At 34.5% G+C, this 20,955-nt stretch overlaps 1 protein-coding gene across 2 annotated transcripts in view; it reads right to left on the bottom strand.

The window, feature by feature from the left end:
* Positions 1–20,955, bottom strand: part of SCFD1 (sec1 family domain containing 1) — a 114,616-nt gene that overhangs the window by 54,223 nt on the left and 39,438 nt on the right. For both annotated transcript variants that reach the window (XM_045450596.1, XM_045450597.1), the window contains exons 11-14: positions 17,317–17,456; positions 13,569–13,659; positions 12,924–12,997; positions 12,166–12,247 (exon numbers count right to left, since the gene is read on the bottom strand). In XM_045450596.1, the coding sequence (XP_045306552.1) occupies positions 12,166–12,247; positions 12,924–12,997; positions 13,569–13,659; positions 17,317–17,456 (387 nt within the window). The remainder of the gene's footprint in view (positions 1–12,165; positions 12,248–12,923; positions 12,998–13,568; positions 13,660–17,316; positions 17,457–20,955) is intronic.

The following is a 20,955-nucleotide window of genomic DNA, read 5'->3' as shown; positions in this document are numbered from 1 at the left end:
TGGCTATAGTAGGAAAAAGGTAAGGATGTCCCCTCTTGCACTCTTTCAACATCATAATGGAGGTCTAGCTAATACAATTAAAAAAGAAAAGGAAAGAGAAGGAATTTAAAGACTGGGAAGGAAAAAAATAAGTCCATCTTTGTTTACAGATAACATGCTTATCTATGTAGAAAATCCCAAAGAAAAAACAACAAAAACTCTAGAAACTAGTAAGTGATTATACAAAGGTTGCAGGATACAAGGTTAATACACACAAGCCAAATGCTTTCTGATAAACTGGCAATGAACAATTGAAATCTGAAATTAAAGCAAAAATACTATTTTCATTAGTACTAAAAATAAGGAAATGAAATATCTATAAATCTAACAAACTACATACAAGATCTATATGAGGAATCTTTAATCTGATTAAAGAAATCAAGGAACAACTAAATAAATGGAGAGATATTCCATGCTCTTCTCAATGTGACCTATAGATTCAACACGATCTCCATTAAACTACCAGCAAGTTATTTTGTAGATATCAACAAAGTGATTTTAAGGTTTATATGGAGACAAGAAAGATCCAGAATAGCCAACACAATACTGAAGGAGAAGAAAAAAGATGGAGGACTGACAATACCTGATTTTATGACTTAAAATAAAGCTACAATACTTAGCCATGTGCTACTAGCCAAAAAGCAGGACAAATATATCAATGGAACAGAAAAGAGAGTACAGAAGTAGACCTACACAAATATAGTCAACCCATCTTTGACAGAAAAACAAAAGTAACTGAATGGACAAAGGATAGTCTTTTCAACAAATGGTGATGGAACAATCAGACATCTAATGTAAAAGAAAACAATCTAGACACAGACCTTACCTTTCACAAAAATTAAATAAAAATGAATCACAGACTTAAATGTAAAATGCAAAACTATAAAACTCCTAGAAGATAGAAGAAACATAGAAGAAAATTTAGATGATCTTGGATATAGTGAAGACTCTTTAGGTACAACACAAAAGCATGATCCATGAAAGAAAAAAATCAGTAAGCTGTACTTAATTAAAATTAAAAGCTTCTATTCTGTGAAAGACACTGCCAAGAGAATGAGAAGACAAGCCACACAACCAGAGAAAGTATTTGCAAAAGATACATCTTTTAAAGGACTTTTTCCTCAAATAATACCAAGAATGCTTAAGACTAAACAATAAGAAAATAAACAGCCCAAACAGACACCACACCAAAGAAGACCCAGATGGCAAGTAAGCATATGAAAAGATGATCCACATTGTATGTTACTAGGGAATTGCAAATTAAAGCAATGCGACACCACTACACATATATTTGAATGGCTGAAATCCAACATGGACAACACCAAATGCTGGTAAGGATGTGAAGCAACATGAACTCTCATTCACTGCTGGTGGAGAGCACAGCCACTTTGGAAGGCAGTTTGGCAGTGGGTAGTTTTGTTACCAATCTAAACATACTCTTACCATATGATCCAGCAACCAACCTCATGGGTTAAACACATCCACCCAAAAATCTTCACAGGGACATTTACAGCAACTTTATTTACAAATGCCACAAGTTGAAAGCAATCAAGATGTCCTTCAATGACTGATTGGATAAACAAACTGGTACATCCAGACAATCAAGTGTTAGTGATGAAAAGACTTGGAGAAGTCTTAGACTCACATCACTAAGACACTGAAATACTTCATGATTCTAACTACGAGGCATTCTGAAAAAGACAATACTGTGAAGACAGTAGAAAGACATGGGTGACAGGAACTCAGGGGAAGGGAAATAGGGATGAGTAGGCAGAGCACAGATGATTTTTAGGGCAGTGAAACTATTTCTGCATGATCCTGTAATATGGATACATGTCATTATACATCTGTCAAAACCCAGAGAATGTACAACAGTAAGAGTGAACCCTAATGAAAACTATGGGCTTTAGTTAATAACAACGTATTAATATTCACTTATGAATTATTACAAATGTACCACACACTAATGCAAAATGTTAATAATAGGGAAAACTGGGGGGGTAGGTGATAAAGAGGAATATGGAAATTCTCTGTACTTTTCACTCATTTTTTTCTACAGATGTAAAACTACTCCAAAAAACAGTCTATTAGTTAAAAAATAAAATCCAAAACACATGCATGCAGTGGTAAACAAATGAACATAAGGGTCACATTTAACAGTGTTACAAAATTTGGGAAAATCTGTGTAGCTTTGAATAATAACACCTTTCACTTTTACTTTTTCATAGGTGTTAAATAAAATGACTCAAAAGAATATAAAGGATTTTACATGCACTTAAAACAAAGATATACTTCCAAAATCTATAAAGAACTTATCAAACTCAACACCCAAAAAACAAATAATCCAGTGAAGAAATGGGCAAAAGACATGAATGGACACTTCTGCAAGAAGACATCTAGATGGCCAACCAACACATGACAAGATGCTCAACATCACTCATCATCAGGGAAATACAAATCAAAACCACAAATGAGATACCACCTCACACCTGTCAGGATGGCTAACATTATCAACTCAGGCAACAACAGATGTTGGTGAGGATGTGGAGAAAGAGGATCTCTTTTGCACTGCTTGTGGGAATGCAAACTGGTGTAGCCACTCTGGAAAACAGTATGGAAGTTCCTCAAAAAACTAAAAATAAAACTACCCTACGACCCAGCAATTGCACTACTAGGTATTTATCCAAGGGATACAGGTGTGCTGTTTCGAAGGGACACATGCACCCCATTGTTTATAGCAGCACTATCAACAATAGCCAAAGTATGGAAAGAGCCCAAATGTCCATCGATGGATGAATAGATAAAGAAGACTTGGTATATATATACAATGGAGTATTACTCGGCAATCAAAAAGAATGAAATCTTGCCATTTGCAACTACGTGAATGGAACTGGAGGGTATTATGCTAAGTGAAATTAGTCAGAGAAAGAAGTATCGTATCACTTCACTCATATGAAGACTTTAAGAGACAACACAGATGAACATAAGGGAAGGGAAACAAAAATAATATAAAAACGGGGGGGGGGCAAAACATAAGAGACTCTTAAATATGGAGAACAAACAGAGGGTTATTGGAGGCGTTGTGGGAGGGGGGATGGGCTAAATGGGTAAGGGGCATTAAGGAATCTACTGAAATCATTGTTGCACTATATGCTAACTAATTTGGATATAAATTTAAAATAAAATAAAAAAAAAGATATACTTACTTTTGTAGTGAATACAAAGAGTACCTAATAAAATTGTGCATGTGTCACAGTCAGTACGTAACTCGAGCATGGAATTTGATTCTTGAGGTACTTATCAGTACTTCAACATAACTGACCTTTAAAAAAATCCATTGCTTTAAAAAGTGTATTTGTTTTAAGAAACAACTAACTTAAAAGTTGACCATTAAATTTCCATTTCCTATTTAAGCATTCATGGACATAAAAGACCAGAGGATACGGTAAATTTTATTTCTAACTTAATGTGACCAAGGAAGAAACCTCACCATTAATTTGTGGAATCTATGTATAACTCTGTCCCAATGTTCCTTCTAGTTTATTTCATGTTCCATAGAAGCCTCATGAAGGACTATGGAAAACAGGGGCCAGAAAAAAATTTTAAGGGCTATGTTTGATTTTGACTTTGATTAATTATTCTCTCTTTGACTATTCTACGTGCTTTTATTGTAAGCTACCTCAAATTCTATAGAACAAGTTGAGGTATACATAAATATGAGAAATTTATGAGAAAAAATAAGGAATGCATGTCCTTTTAAACATTTTACTCCTCATGTCAATTCACTTCTCTCTGTATTTATTCTGCTGCATACTTCCATAAGGGGAAAAAAATCTGTAAAGATCTACTGGGCTTTCTAGCCACATATTATGTAGCATATCCTATTTCTTGCTTTTCTAGGTCACTTTAAATCTAAAGCCAAAAAAATTCGCATTACCAAAATTAATCATTGGCTTTCTCTATGATTTACACAAGTTTTTGTTTTGCTATTTTTTATTTTATCAAAGTATAATTAACATACAGTGTTATATTATTTTCAGGTATACAATATGATGATTCAACAATTCTACACATTACTCAGTGCTCATCATGGTTAAGTGTACATTTACTACCCTTTATTTCACCCATCCCCCCACAAACTTCTCCCCTAGCAATGACCAGTTTATTCTCTGTATTGAACAGTCTGTTTTGTCTCTTTTTTGTGTTTCTTAAAATCTACATGAGTGGAAATTATGGTATTTGTCTTTCTTTGATGGACTTGTTTCAACTAGCATTATACCCTCTAGGTTCACCCGTATTGTTGCAAATGGCAAGATTTCATTCTTTTTTTTTTTTTTTTTTTGGTAGAGTAATATTCCATTGCATGTGTGTGTGTGTGTGTGTGTGTACCTAGTATCTTACCTATTCATCTACTGATGGACAGTTGGGTTGTTTCTATATCTTCACAATTGTAAATAATGCTGCAATAAATGGTGGGATGAAATTATCTTTCCAAATTAGTGTTTTTGTTTTCTTTGGGTAAATACCCAGCAGTGGAATTACTGGATCATAGTGTAATTCTATTTTTAATTTTTTGAGGAACCTCCATACTGTTTTCCTCAGTGGCTACACAAATTTGTATTCCCACCAACAGTGCACAAAAGGGTTCCCTGTTCTCTACATTTTCACCAACACTAGCTGTTTCTTGTGGTTTTGATTTTAGTCATTCTGACAGGTGCTCTCTCAATGCATTTCCCTGATAATGAGTGATGCTGAGTATCTTTTCATGAGTCTATTGGTTATTTGTGTATCTTCTTAGGAAAAATGTCTGTTCAGGTCTCCTGCCCATTTTTAAATCAGATTATTTGGGTATTTTGGTTGTTGAGTTGTGTAAGGTCTTTATACATTTTGGATACTAACCCTTTACTAGATATGTCATTTGCAAGTATCTTCTCCCATTCAATAGGTTGCATTGTTGTTTTGTTGATGGTTTCCTTTGTGGCGCAAAAGATTTTTATTTTTATATGTCTCTTCAGGTAAGGGAAACAAAAGCAAAATTAAACTAACAGGACTACACACACCAAAAAAGTTGTTGTTTTTTTTTTTTTAAAAGATTTGAAATAAATGAACACTATATTGCAATTTTCTATTGCAATATAACTGACATATAATACAAAGTTTGTTAAGTTTTAACATATGCATATGCCCATGAAATCATGAACACTATCCACATAATCAACCTACCATTCATTGCCCAGAAGTTTCCCTATTGTAATGCCTCCCTTCTGGCCCTCCCACTCCTTTCCAGGTGCCTAGGCAAGCAGTGATATGCATTTTATCACTACATATTAGCTTGCATTTTTACAAATTTCATGTAAATGCAATCACAGATTATATACTCTTCTTAAAAAAATTTTTTTTTTATATTTATTTTTGAGAGAGAGAGAGAGAGAGGGGCAAGGCGTGAATGGAGGAGGGGCAGAGAGAGAGAAAGACACAGAATCAGAAGCAGGCTCCAGGCTCTGAGCTGTCAGCACACAGCCCAACACCGGGCCTGAACCCACAAGCCGTGAGATCATGACCTGAGCCAAAGTTGGAACCGAGCCACCCGGGCGCCCCTATGTACTCTTCTTTAATGTGGCTTCACTCAGTGTATTTGAGATTCATCCATATTGCTATATGTGACAATAGTACTTTCCTTTCTATTTCTGAATAGTATTCCATTGTACGGATATACTATAATTTATTTATCCAATTCAGCTGTTGGTGGACAGTGGGGTGTTTCTGGTTTTTGGTTATTACAATGAAGCTGCTGTGTACATTAAACACAGGCTTTCATTTGTTTTGGGTAAATACCTATGAGTGGAATGGCTGGACCATGTGACAGGTTTCTGTTTAACATTTTAAGAAACTAATAAACTATCTCCCAAAGTGGATATACCATTTTGCATTTCTACCAGAAGTGTATGAAAGTTCTAGTTTCTCTGTATCTTTGCTAAAGGTTGGCATGACCTTTTTTAATTTTAGATGTTTTAAACAGATGTGTAGTGAGGTCTCATGGTGGTTTTTGTTTCCATTTTTCTAGTGATTATTTATGTTGAACTTGTCATCTGTGTATCTTTTATGGTCAAATCTCTGTTTAAATCTTTTGACCATTTTTAAATTAGGCTGTTTATGTTCTTATGTTCTTATTGTTGAAGTCACATTAAAGACTTCTGAGAAGTCTTTATTTCTTCTCACTTAACCTTTATAATTGGGTCTCAATGACAAGGCTATTTTCACCGTTTTTTTTTGGAGATGTGGAAGTAGTCTCCCAAAATTTACAGTGAGTGAGAAGTGAGAAGCTCTCATTTGAGAGCTACCTTTGGTTGTAATTGAAAAAAATGTCAAGTTCTGAAAGTAACTAATCTCATCTGGGTAAGAAGAGGTAGAAGACAATGAAGTGTCATTTGGGGACTTCCTCCTACAGAATATATTGCCCCCTGTGCCTTGAAAAGACACCAAGGTCACATGAACATTCATTTGGTATGTATACTGAGCAAGACATCACTCTAAAGTGATCAGTTAAAATAGAGCTAAAGAAATGTTCTGATTTCTAGTATAGTAAAATTTCTTTCCTACTGTGATCAGGGGAGTAGTGATGAGTTAATCAAAGTCCATTAATGTAAAGAATAACAACAACAAAAAAATCTGTGTTGTGTATAAATATACATTTTAAACACCGCCTTTTAACTTAAGCCCTAAAACGCACAACTGTCTGTCAGTCTTGTTGTGACTGTACTTAGTACAGTGGTTTTCTTTTAGTACAGTGGTTTCTTTAAGTACAGTGGTTTCATTGAATTTTTTTCTTTCGTGCATAAAGCACAACTATAACGATCACGTATAATGTCCAGTTTCAGTTTCTTTGAAGTGGAACCAAAAACCTTACAGATACTTGCAAAGCGAGTTTAGGATTTTTCAAAATTTTCTAATCTTTTAATGTTTTTTTTTTTTTTTTACTACTAATTTTATTTTAATGTTTATTTTTGAGAGACAGAGTGAGCAAGAGAGTGGGAGAGGGGCCAAGAGAGAGGGGGACAGACGAAATGAAGTGGTCTCTGTGTTGACAGCAGACAGTCTGATGCCAGGCTCGAACTCATGAGTCATGATGTCATAACCTGAACTGAAGTCAGACGCTTAAGTGACTGAGCCACCCAGGCACCCCTTTTTACTACTAATTTAAACAACAGTTAAATCACTACCTTCAGTAAGTCTTTCTAAGGTGTACAACTTAGTTTTAAAGAAACAATCCTCTTCTTAAACAACTGACATACGTAGATTGGAATCAAATACAAGTAACTCTTAGGTAAGCAAAAAATGCAACTTGTGAAGCATACTAGTGGCCAGTTGTCAGCATGGCATAATGTGGCCGGCAGGCACTATGTTTTATAGGAATAAAGGCCATCAGTTAATTTGGTGTGTTGACTAGTAGAGATCAATTAAGGGAGCTCCTACTTTATTTTTAAAGCTTATCTTCCCCTAGAAAAGATAAAGAAGTTGAGCCCAAGAAAGGGAGGAGCCTCCTTCCCCCTGTAGTTAAAAGCTAGCATTGCTAGCAAGGGCTAAGTCTTTTCAGAGTATAAACCTAAGGTAGTACATGTTTGCTTGACCAGATTAAGTCTGCAGATCTAATTCAGTACCTCTTAACTTTCTCTACAAGAAGCAGGAAAACAAAAATGAGAATTCAGCACCAATGACGCCTCAATGCATAATAGCTTCTTAACAGCTGTTTTTTGTCAACTGTATCGGGATGGAGTGTTCAGATGTTAGAGCTCTTCCTTCAGGTGGGGGCATTAGGGGAAAGAGCACATAATGCCATTTCTATTTCTCATCTACTATGACTTACACATAGGTGTCTTTTCCTTTATTAGGTACTTGCTAAAGAATACTTAAGTTTGACTATGAACGTGGGACAAAAATAATTGAAATAAACTAAAATTTGTCTATAAATTACTTAAATAATTTAAGTAATCCCAGAAGCCATTCCCCAACAACCAGCGAGTGGTTTTGTATTAGAAATGAAACTGTATTAGAAATGAAAGAAATGCTAAAAAAAGATTTAAAAGGTATGGATTACTCAAAACAAATGAGAATTCAACAATTTACTCTTTCATCTATTAGACCAAAGCTAACCACCCAACCCACTAAAATCCTTAGAGTATCAATAAGCATAGGTAATAATAATTGCCAACGTTGTTGCAAACTGGTATGCTGTTTCTGCTTTCCACCAAAACACTGATTGCCAGATAACTGCCACAACTTCTAAACAAATTATTTTCTTCTAGTATTCTGCTTCAGAAAATGATCTAAGGAAATGTAAGAAGCAGCTATTATCTAAACATCCCCAAAGATATGCAAAACTGCAATGAAGACAAATCGCAAAAGAAATGTTCTGAGATTTCTGCATAAAAAGTCATAATATTCTTTTTTTTTTTTTTTTTTTTTTAATTTTTTTTTTTCAACGTTTATTTATTTTTGGGACAGAGAGAGACAAAGCATGAACGGGGGAGGGGCAGAGAGAGAGGGAGACACAGAATCGGAAACAGGCTCCAGGCTCTGAGCCATCAGCCCATAGCCTGACGCGGGGCTCGAACTCACGGCCCGCGAGATCGTGACCTGGCTGAAGTCGGACGCTTAACCGACTGCGCCACCCAGGCGCCCCAAAAGTCATAATATTCTTGCCAATAGTAATAAAAAATATCTACTGCTTAGGTGAGTAAAAGTTTGCAAGTAAGTGAAGCTCAAATCGTCAATAAATTCTAGTTATGAGAGCAAGAGATCATGGAGAACAATACTTATTAAATCTGTATTAACATTATAGCTAGAGGTAGATGGTGTAGCTCAGTAAAAGTACAAATAAACATGCCATTTAAAAGTAAATATTATAAAGTTGGAAATTTAATAATTATGGAAAACCTTAAGAAGAAATTTTATAACTAGGAGTAATGAGAAATAATGGGACTAGAGTTTATGTGCTAATTTTGACAAGGAAGAATAAAATAGACTGTCAATATTACAAAGACTCTTCACAGAAAACATTCTAATTTTTTTTATACTAAAAGAATTTTTTACATCAAAATATTTCTTAGAGTATGCAGCTTATTAAATACAACTATAATTTACATATAAATATTTAAGATAAATATACTCCTTTATCAATGATATTTAAAAACGTTCTGAGTGACTGGGTTTCTTAGAATGACCCAAGAAGGAACAGCATGTCCTATAGGGGACATTATTTTCCTTCTGCAAATGAAATGTCCTGTATAGCACTGTTTCTTTAAATCAGATCCTGTCAAAAGGGTGTCTTCCTGGAGTTACAGCAAAACAATCATCCCAAAATGTGTAGCTTTTATATACAATCACTTAACAACACAGTGAATGACAAATTAGTTAGCATAAAATGTTCTGCCAATCAGCAGCCCTGGAAAAAACAACTTCTTTTATAAAGAAAGCCAAATTACCAGGTCTTAAAGAAGAATTTTGTGGGTTATGCACAGTGGCATGTTAAAATACCTGAGACAGATGGCCTCTATTAGCACACATTGATTTTGAAAAACTCATATAAAATCATTAGTATAAACTTATAAACATCATAAAGAATTTATAGTAAATTGTGCCTTAAAAAAAACAGTTCTTCACCTAGACAGCTATAATAGCTGTCTTCCAATTCCATACTTACTTCCAGAACTCACCCATCACTCAGACTCATTTTTCTATTTATAACACAAATCACATCATGTGATTAATCTCCAATGACTTCCCATCACACTTAAATTCCAATTTCTCTTGATCCCACAGTCTATCACTTTTTCACTCCTTATTATAAGCACATTAATCTTCCTTTATGTCCTGGGGCGCCTGGGTGGCTCAGTCGGTTAAGCGTCCAACTTCGGCTCAGGTCATAAACTCGTTTTCCTGAGTTCAAGCCCCCATGTCGGGCTCTGTGCTGATAGCTCAGAACCTGGAGCCTGCTTTGGAACCTGTTTCTCTCTCTCTCTCTCTCTCTCTCTCTCTGCCCCTCCCCTGCTCGTGCTCTGTTTCTCTCTCTCTCAAAAATAAAGATTAAAAAAAAATAATAGAAATCTTCCTTTGTGTCCTTAAACACACTAACTTTGTTGCTTGTCTTAAGGCCTTTGCGCTTTTTTAGTCCTTCTGCCTGGAATGCCTGGCCCTGGAATTTTCACTAACCAGCTCCTTGTGGTTCAGGTCTCAACTCAAACATCACCTCATCAAAGGTCATTTCCCTAACCACTTACTCCTAACCACTTACAGTAGCCCTCTCTGATGTTCTCTATCACCTCATATCACCATGTTTTTGTTTTCTTATCACCTAAATGACTGAAGTTATCTTGTTTTCTAATTTGGGTACTTTGTTTATTGTTACTATAATAGAAGCTCCATGAGAATACATAACTTGTCTTATTTACCACAGAATTTCCAAGGCCTAGCACAACACACAGTTACTCCATAAACACGACTGAATAAATCAATTACGTTAGCTAGAATTTTCTTAAACTATAAGCTCTAGTCTCTGACCTGGAGTAATTCATATAAATTTGTAGCAGGATAATGTTTGTCAAGTTTTATGAATAGGATAAAACTACGCTTTCCAGAGTATAATAATTAGTTACTTTGGGTTACACAACTCCGTTTGGTAATTTTATTGGTTTTAAGCTATGAGAACTGAGGTCACAAAGTAAAATGTAAGAATCAATAAACTTTACTAATGAAAAAATAAACAAACAAAAACTAAAGTCAAAGTAAATCCACAGAAGAGTTTAAATCTTAAAGACCACACAGGACTATTAACAACTGTCGTAACTTCTTAGAATTTATTTTTACTTGTCCACTTACTTGCGCTTAGCACCGAGCAATACTGCTTGGCACAAAGCAAGTACTCAAAAAATATTAGTTTAATGGATCATAAGATCCTTAGTACAAAATTACAGGTTAACAGATATAAACCAGAACTTATATTTTGTTTTGATGCAATAAACTTTCTACATTAGATTCAGTCTTCACCTTGTAAGCAAAGCCTTTTCTCTCCTACTGAAGGATATTCTCAACATAGCTCTCTGTTGTATTTCACCTGATGATATATATTATCTCCACAGGAGACAATGACCTCAGGCAAACAGATCTGTGCAGTCTTTACCCATTTTACAGAGATGCTAAATATGGAAGGGAAAATATCAGTAGAGTCATCTATAAACTGAACAATTATGTTTCTATCCCTGTAGGTACATGAAAATCGCCAGTACCAATATTGAGATGTGGAGCAAAAGAAATTACGCAGGTTTCCATGATGCACAATGTCTATTATCTATCCATATTAGTTCCTTCCTATCTCTATGACTTTTTAAATCATTAATAAAGAAAAATGTTTAAGTCCCTTTCCCATAAATTCAAGGTGTTATCAATATCTTTGAAAAGCAATAAACATATTTAGCTATTTTACACTGCTTTTTCAAATATATCATATCAGACGGAAAGCAAGGGTCAGTAATAACCATGTCCTAGTGTATGGCCAATTTGTCACTGAAATTCAGCTACATGTCCAGACAATAAGGGACAGCAGAATACTGAAGGACTGATATGGGGTAATCATGAACAAAGTAATGAGATAAAAGAACTATGATAACAACATATAGAAGATACAAACCATTTATCTCAAAATCACAGTACAACAGGAGACAGTAAGAACCCTTAATACTAAAATACTCATCTAAGACTAAAAGTTAATGGATATTTTAGATAGTACTATAGTAAGAAGGGTGTCTAAATCTCCATTACTGACAGACACAGGTCTACTGTTAACAGAGTAAGTGTAGAGGTAGTACTGAAGCAATATTGAGACAACATAATACAAATATCACAGATGTAACTTTTATATACTAAACGTGTGACCTTGGCAAATCACTAATCTTTCTGGATTCTTAAGCTTCCTCATTTGCAAAAAATGAAGGCACTAATGTTGCCTTTGATAATTTTATCTCATATTATTACAGTGAGGCCTAATGAGATAATGAATATGAAACCATCTTAAAAAGTATAAAACTCTACATAAATAGAACACATAAATATTGGGGAGTAGGTTAAATTTACCTTTATATGTTCTAAAACAGCAGTGGCAACATTTGTATGGAGATCAATAAGTCTTTTTTTTTCAAGGAGTTCTGGCAAAGAACTACAAGTACCAAAAAATTAAAAATTAACCATTCAATTTTCTAAGAAAATGACATAGATCTTAATAAAATACACACCTGGGTGTTTCCTCTGAGGAAACAAGTAGTGATAAAATGACAAATTAAACTGATATCAACCAAAATTAATCTCTAGGCTTTAACACATAACAATTATTCACTACTTTAATACAAGTAAAATACTTCTTAGTTTAAAGTAATCTCCCTCCCAAACATCATTATTCCACCCTTTCACTTTCTGATTCCAAAATCTGGAGGTTTAGAGTAAAATCAGATTAATGGAAATATGATTTTACATATACATTTAAAACACATTTCTTCTCTCCTTGATGGTTTCAAGTACCAGAAAGAACATGCTTAACCTTTAGTTAACATAATAACAGCAGCAATGATAAAATAGTAAGTTGTATTATTTTATCACCAATACTATCTTCCTAGTAAAATTATCCCCATTATACAATTCTAACTAGTGAAAGAAGCAAATGATCTGCTATATAAAAGGAACTTAAATCAGCTTAAAGAGACAATTTAGTTTTTTAAATTTAAAGGCCTATGCCATTACCTACTGTTTCCTATTATTAAAAATATTAGCCAAACTTTTAGCCTTTAAGATAAATCTTATCAACAGACAGACTTAAAGGTCGTATATTGCCTACTTACCTAACAGCTGATGTTAGCTTAGCAGTATTGTCAGAAAGCATACTTATGGCTCCTTCATCTTCCCCCTCTAGTCCCTAAGAAGGAAAAAAAAAAGATCCCAGAAACATAAAAATCAATATATTCCTCAGATTACAGATAAACACTAAGATCTGAGTCACCCAGAGTGACGATTCTTCTCCTCTAAGGAACAAACACCCATCTCTAATAGTTACATTAGAGTTCTAGGTACCACCAGTCTAATATAAATGGTGGGATGACCACCAAGCAGCACCAAGTATTTTCAGATAAGGAAATAGGTGCAGAAGCTTGGCACTGGTCACACAGTAATAAACAGTATGGCCACATGCTGAGTGTATCACAGTACAGTTAGAGTGTGCAGCGCTGGAACACAGACCTCTAACATGAAGCTATATTATATATTTTTTTCAGATTATAAATACAGATTACTCTTTGAAAAAATTTTGCTCTTCTCAGTATTTACATTTCTTTTTTAAGAGATAATTTATGTAAATTGACAATACTTTTTTTTGTTATTAAAACAATGAATGGCTCAAATTTTCATAAGGAACAAAAAAGTTAATCTCTTCCTCCCTCCAGATGTCCTTCTACTTTTGTATAATTCTAAGACAGCAAACAGAATCTTACCATAATGCTTTTAAGTCGTTTAACCTCATCTTCCTGTGCTCGGTAAGATTCTAGCTCTTGCTGAACTGATTCTGCAACTTCTGGGAATGGACTGAAACAGTAATGAACAAGATGAACTATGAATATGACATTAAAATATTCCTTTTTGTATGAATTCTGAAATATATACCATGAGGATTTATTTTTATTTTAAATGTACCTATTTGGATTTGAATATTTTTTATATATAACATAGGCAGAAAACACTTAGCATAAATCCAACTATATATCCTTCTAGTATCTATATTATAAATACTAATTCTTTAAAATGCAGAAAACACTTAGCATAAATCCAACTATATATCCTTCTAGTATCTATATTATAAATACTATTTCTTTAAAATGCATATCATAATACTTCTGCATTTAAGGACATTTAATTTTTTTTTCTATTATTTTCATTAGCCATATCATATTTTTCTTCACCTATATGCTGTTAGGAAAAAAAGTAAAATATTTAAGTGACTGAAAAAGAAGAGGAGTCATGGTATACCAAACATCAATTAAATATTACTAACCAAATTAACACAGATTATCAAAGGGTTCATATAACTACAAACATGGCATTTAAAAAATATTACATGCAGGTAATTGTGAAAAAAGATCTTTTAATTCTGTAAGCTTAATATCTTAGAACACTGTTAGTAAAAAGAGAATACAGGCCACAGTTTTGCTGTTCTAATGTGTGATGTCTTCTTCCAGGCAAATGAGGTTTGGCAAATGAGGTTTAGCAGTAATATCCGTAGACTTAGGACACAAGTGATCTGCAATCATTGAGCAGCTTTGGTTGGAACAGTTTCACATGACACTAATCTTGAATAATTCTAAACGAATGTGTGGTTGACTATGAAATAGTCCCTAATGTAAATAATTTTCATCTACAGCTTTAGCAGAGGCCAGAAGCTTTGCTTCCTTCAAAAAAGAAAAGACAATGAATAGCAATAAAACAAAAGCACTTTGCCCTGACACCTGGTAACACTCCATTCACAATCAGCACATTTCACCCAATGGAGACTGAGAGAAACGGCAGAAGTCCCTGAAAGGATTTTGAGGAAAACAGTCCAGTTTTACATGACAACTGTAGGCATAAACCTCAGCTTCAGCAGACTATGCTGGCAGAATATAGCACTGAGCATGTTTAAATGTGCTGGCTGAATTAGATAATCCTGAAATCTCCAGTATCTTCTAGTCTTAGGACTAACAAACAATAACTGCTTACATTTACAGAGTGCTCACTCTATGCCAAACACAAAGCTAAAAATGTCTCAATTTCTCATCTAATCTAACCACGGTCTTGGTGAGGTACATACTATTAATAATTAAGACCAGGACCTTTGGGATCTGCCAGGACTGGCCTTTATTCTTGTTTTTACCAATGATAACTAGATGACTCTGGGCAAGTTACTTCTTTATATTTTTCACTTTGTCTTCATAACAACCCTCTGAAATAGGGCAATAGATTCGTAGAATTATCATCCCTACATTTTACTGATGAGGAAAATGAAGCTCAGAAAAATTTAAGTTACTTCTTTTATTCTACACAATCTCCCAGTATCTTTGCACATAGATTACTATTACTGTATTTCTCTAATATTGTAGTACAATCTTTAGAGTGAGAGTTATTCAGGGCTACAATTACTTACAAAGAATTAAATATCTTACTATCCAACTGACTTCTTAGATTGTTCCTAAATATATAGTCTAAAGAATATAGTCAAATCTTCCATATTTGAATGAAGACATTTTTTTCTTAAGCTTTTTTCTATTAGAAAATGTGAATCTTTTTTTAAAGTTTATTTATTTATTTTGAGAGAGAGAGTGAGATACAGCGTGGAAACGGCAGAGAGAGGGAGAGAAAGAATCCCAAGCAGGCTCCAAGCTGTCAGCAAAGACCTGACACGGGGCTCTTCTCACGAACTGTGAGATCATGACCTGAGCAGAAATCAGGAGTCGGATGCTCAACTGACTGAGCCACCCAGTCGCCCCCCCCAAAAGTGTGAATCTTCAAGTTAACTTTAAAATACTCTGCATACTCTATAAATAACATAAATGTAATTTCTTGTTCTTTGCCACTATGGAAAAAAATACAGACTATGGAATTCTAAAGAGAAGAAAATCATTTAAAATCAATTATAATAGTATTATGCTAAGTGAAATAAGTCAGTCAGAGAAAGACAGATACCATATGTTTTCACTCATATGTGGATCTTAAGAAACTTAACAGGAGACCATGGGGGAGGTGAAGAGGGAAAAAAAGTTACAAACAGAGAGGGAGGGAGGCAAACCATAAGAGACTCATAAATACACAGAACAAACTGAGGGTTGAGAGGGTTGGGGGAGTGGGGAAAGTGGGTGATGGGCAATGAGGAAGGCACTTGTTGGGATGAGCACTGGGTGTTGTATGGAAGGAAGGCCATTTGACAATAAATTATATTAAAAAATAAAAAATAAAAAATAAAAATAAATAAAATCAATCATAATAGTACCTAAACTGCCACAGCATAAAGAAGAAAACCGTGACTTTTCTTTGCAGAGAAAATAAAATTCCTTGTTATAAGCAATGTGACTTTCCAGTGTTAAAAAAAAAAAAAAGTTATAAATAGATAAAGAAAACAAAAAATTCAGCTGATTGAATCAATCCTATTATTTTACTTCTCTTTAAACATAAATGAGGCCAAAAGGAATAGCCATATCACGAACATGGACACATATATAGGTACAGTAATGCTTGAAATACTCAAAATAATAGTAATAATAAATAACATTATACTTCTGTAATTGTTGATGAGCAGCTTTCTTTTTCTCAGAGAAAAAGGATATTTTTGGTTTGTTTGTTTAGAATGACTTCCCTAGCCATAAGGACCACTAGATAACTTTTATAACAATTAATAAGGCCATTAAATACCCTAAACTTGGGGCGCCTGGGTGGCGCAGTCGGTTGGGCGTCCGACTTCAGCCAGGTCACGATCTCGCGGTCCGTGAGTTCGAGCCCCGCGTCAGGCTCTGGGCTGATGGCTCAGAGCCTGGAGCCTGTTTCCGATTCTGTGTCTCTCTCTCTCTCTCTCTCTCCCTGCCCCTCCCCCGTTCATGCTCTGTCTCTCTCTGTCCCAATAATAAATAAACGTTGAAAAAAAAATTAAAAAAAAATAAATAAATAAATACCCTAAACTTTAAAGGGACATAGCAACACATGGGATCTATATATCTGCCTACAATAAATCACAAAGCAAATTATTATTTCTAATGTGCTTTAAACAAATCTGATTTTCAGGCTTAGCTATTCTCTCTCCACAGTTATCTAAAACTGTGTTTGTATGAAGGCAGATACAGAACAAAGAGGCTAAATTACACTTCAATGTTTTCCTGTCACAAAAACCTATTTTAATGAAAGACAGAAATGGTCTTATAGAGGGTCAATGGATAGCAACACAATTTTAAAAAACTACCTATAAAATCTACCAAATCATATAGTATGGTTTTAATGAACAGGCAAGTGGCCCCTAAAAAACAACCAACAAAAAACAACATAGGAATCAGGAAGAAATCAAGCAATAAAGACATTTCTACAGACTATTTAGTTATGGCTACCTCTTGTGTAGATGAACCACTATTATCTTTTTGATTTTTTTAATCAAATTCATTGTCATATGACATCTTCATTTCTTTTTAAGGGGTGAATCTTTCACTTACTGATACTTTTCTTACTTACCTTCCTTTATGTTTCTGCCAAAATTTATCAACTGGAGTTAAATCATAAGACTTCTTGTTTTTTCTCTTTGGTCGAGCACCAGCTGGAGAATTTTCTACTCCTGAAGATTCTTCCAAATTAACTCTGTTTAAATGGAAATCCTAGGAAAAAGTGATCTTTTTTTAAGTAACAATTTAAGAACCATAACATTTCCTACAACGAGGAACATAATCAACAGATTCTTGCTGTCTTTTCTAATATTTCTAATAAGGACAAAATACACATCTGAAATTTAAAGACCTCTTTCTAATGTTTTGTTACACAAAATGTACTTTCAAATGTTTATGTATTTTAATTAAAATAGTAGATGCAAATGATTAAAACTTAAAAAAATATATTAAAATCATGTTAAGGTTGTGTATCCTCCTAGAAAAATATTTTTGCATATGGCAGCGTAGACATATCCTTTTAATTTTAAAGAGTTAGATTACATTATGCATATTTTGTACCTTGCTTTTCTCACTTAACAAAGTATTTTATTTTTTTTTAAATAACATATTCTTTTTTTTAAGTTTATTTACTTTGAAAGAGACAGTGTGTGTGAGCACACATGGGAGAAGGGCAGAGAGAGGGGGAGAAAGAGAATCCCAAGCAGGCTTTGTGCTGCCAACATTACAGCCCAACATGGGACTCAGTCTCATGAGCTGTGAGTTAATAATCTGAGCCGAAATCAAGTGTCAGATGCTTAACCAACTGAGCCACCCACGCGCCCCAATAATGTATTTTAGGGTTTTTTCTCTACCTCTGTATTTACATCTACCTCATCTTCATCATGGTTGTATAGGAGTCCAACATTTGGACATAATCCATTTATTTAAACAGGCCTCCTAATGCCTGTTTCTAGTAACAAACATAGTCTTAAGTATAATTTTTAAACTTTTAGAAAGTGAGTATTTTTTCTATCCTTTCCCTTCCTTCTTGCATTAGACCCAGGGAATTCCTTCGTGTAATAACAGTATTTTATGGTTCAACTCTACTCTGAAGAATAGTGAGCCAAAGACAAAATATGGCCATCAGTAAATGAGTAAATGAATGACAAGCAAAAAAAGAAATTATGTGGAGAAATTATCTAATATGACTACATTATCATCTTAGTTCTAAGATAGAAGGTTTTTTTTTTTTAATATTTATTTTTGAAAGAGAGAGCGAGAGAGAGCGCACACCAGCAGGGGAGGGGCAGAGATAGAGAGAGCGAGAGAGATACAGAATCCAAAGCAGGCTCCAGGCTCTGGGCTGTTAGCACAGAGCCCGACATGGGGCTTGAACCTGGGAACTGTGAGATAGTGACCTGAGCCCAAGTCAGATGCTTAACCGCTGAACCACCCAGGCACCCCTAGAAGTTTTTAATTAATAATTAAACTTCTAGGTCCTAGCAGATTAAATACTGATTGTAACTTAATCTCCTCTTTTATTATTTTTCTAAATTTAAATCCAAGTTAGGTAACAGTGTAATAATGATTTTAAGAGTAGAATTTAGTGATTCATCACTTACATACAGCACCCAGTGTTCATCCCAAGTGCGCTCCTTAACGCCCATCACCCATTTGGCCCATCCCCCCACCGAACACCCCTCTAGAAACCTTCAGATTGTTCTCTGTATTTAAGAGTCTCTTATGGTTTGTCTCCCTCTGTTTTTGTATTATTTTTGCTTCTCTTCCCTTATGTTCGTCTGTTTTGCATCTTAAATTCCACATATGAGTGAAATCATGTTTCTCTGTGACTGACTTCTTTCACTGAGCACAATACACTCTAGTTCCATCCATGTTGCTGCAAATGGCAAGATTTCATTCTTTTTGACTGCTGAGTAATATTCCATTGTGTGTGTGTATGTGTGTATAATTTGGCTATTGTCAATAGTGCTGCTATAAACATCGTGATGCATGTGCCCCTTTGAATTAGCATTTTTGCATCCTTTGGATAAATACCTAGTAGTGCAACTGCCAGGTCATAAGGTGGTTCCATTTTTAATTTTTAGGTGAATCTCCATACTGTTTTCTAGAGTGGCTGCAACAGTTAGCATTCCCACCAGCAGTACGAAAGGGTCCCCCTTTCTCCTCATCTTCACCAACATCTGTTGCTTCCTGAGTTGTTAATTTTAGTCATTCTAACTTAATTTCCTCTTGATAAAAGTAGGTCAACAATACAGAGTCTAGTACACTAGACCATACCCTGCAACTGTGTTTTGAGAAATAACATAATAATGGCAAGAACACTTCCATTGTTTGCATTAACAGCCAGGCAAATAAGAAAAATTTTGGTCTTCAAAATTGGGAAATTAGAACACTTTGTGCTGTACTTAGTCATATTAAAGAAACTGAATATTTATACACAAATACAAGACAACAGAATTAGTTTTAACAGGCAGAGTCGAAACTGTTCCCTCTGATATTCATACTTTCTTGACTTAGAAGACTGGACAATGGTGTCCCCAATCACGGGTTATAAATAAATAACATTGAGGAGTGCTAAAAACATGGGTAAGTCTTCAGCAGTATTGGTTTCCTTTTACAAGTTAAAGTAGACCAGTAGACCCAAACAGAGCTAATGTTAACAAAATTACATTTTGATGAAATAGGTGACACCCATTTATGCAGAGCTAAGATTTATATTCACACGAGAAAACAGCAAAGTAAAATAAAAGTAACTTTTATTTTGTCAAAGAATTGAGACACATCTAATCAAGTGTCTAGATCATTTTACAGAAAATACTGGGGATAGAGAACCATGTCAAATTGCGTCCCACAAGAATACAATCAACCAAACACAGAAACGTAGGAAATTCTTTAGAAAACGATTCCTATTCCTTCAACCAAAAAACGGCAATAAAAAAGGAACGGAAACAGAGGAATTACTATAAATTGAGAAACTTAAAGATATATCAACCAATGCAACGTACAGATACTGTTTGGATCCCTGTTTGAACAAACCAATTGTAAAGATGCGTCTTTGAAACAATTAGGAAATGCTGAATACAGAGATAATATGAGATACTACCAAAGAATAATTGTTAATTTTGTTAGGTATGATAATAAAATTATGGTCCTTCTTTAAAGATAAATGCTGTAGTATTTATGCATAGATCATATAATGCCTGAGATAAGATGCATATTACCTGGGAAACTGAGTGATGCAAATGGAGGTTCATTATAGCACTCTGTAACTTTGTCTTTTTATATGAAATATTGCCTAAAAAAATCTTAATATTTTATCCATAACAATGAATACAACCTGCAAATTTTTGCCCCTTGCCACAGTGATTGTGAAAGTACGTGTTGAGATGGGGCCTCATCACCCTTAATTTGGGAGTGATTATGAAAAATAAGAGTTTCTCCTTGCCCATCCACATTGGACAAGAAACAAAGAATACTGTGAATATAGATATGTTATTTTAATACACGGAGGTTCAAGGGTTCTTTTATATTGAACAGTACTACCCAACATATCCTAATTCAGATGCCAAGGTATTCTGTACAGATTCAGCAATGTCAGTGACACTCTGATAAGCTAGTTCATTCTTATTAAAGCAAAATTCCTTATTACTCTAGGAATCATGGGCTAAAAAAGCCCCTACAGATACACTGCTGACTATATGCAGACATT

Source organism: Leopardus geoffroyi, chromosome B3 (genome assembly GCF_018350155.1).
Source record: "Leopardus geoffroyi isolate Oge1 chromosome B3, O.geoffroyi_Oge1_pat1.0, whole genome shotgun sequence".
NCBI classification, from domain to species: Eukaryota; Metazoa; Chordata; class Mammalia; order Carnivora; family Felidae; genus Leopardus; species Leopardus geoffroyi.
Note: the sequence above shows the minus strand (reverse complement) of the source record. Positions and strands in the feature narration are given on the sequence as shown.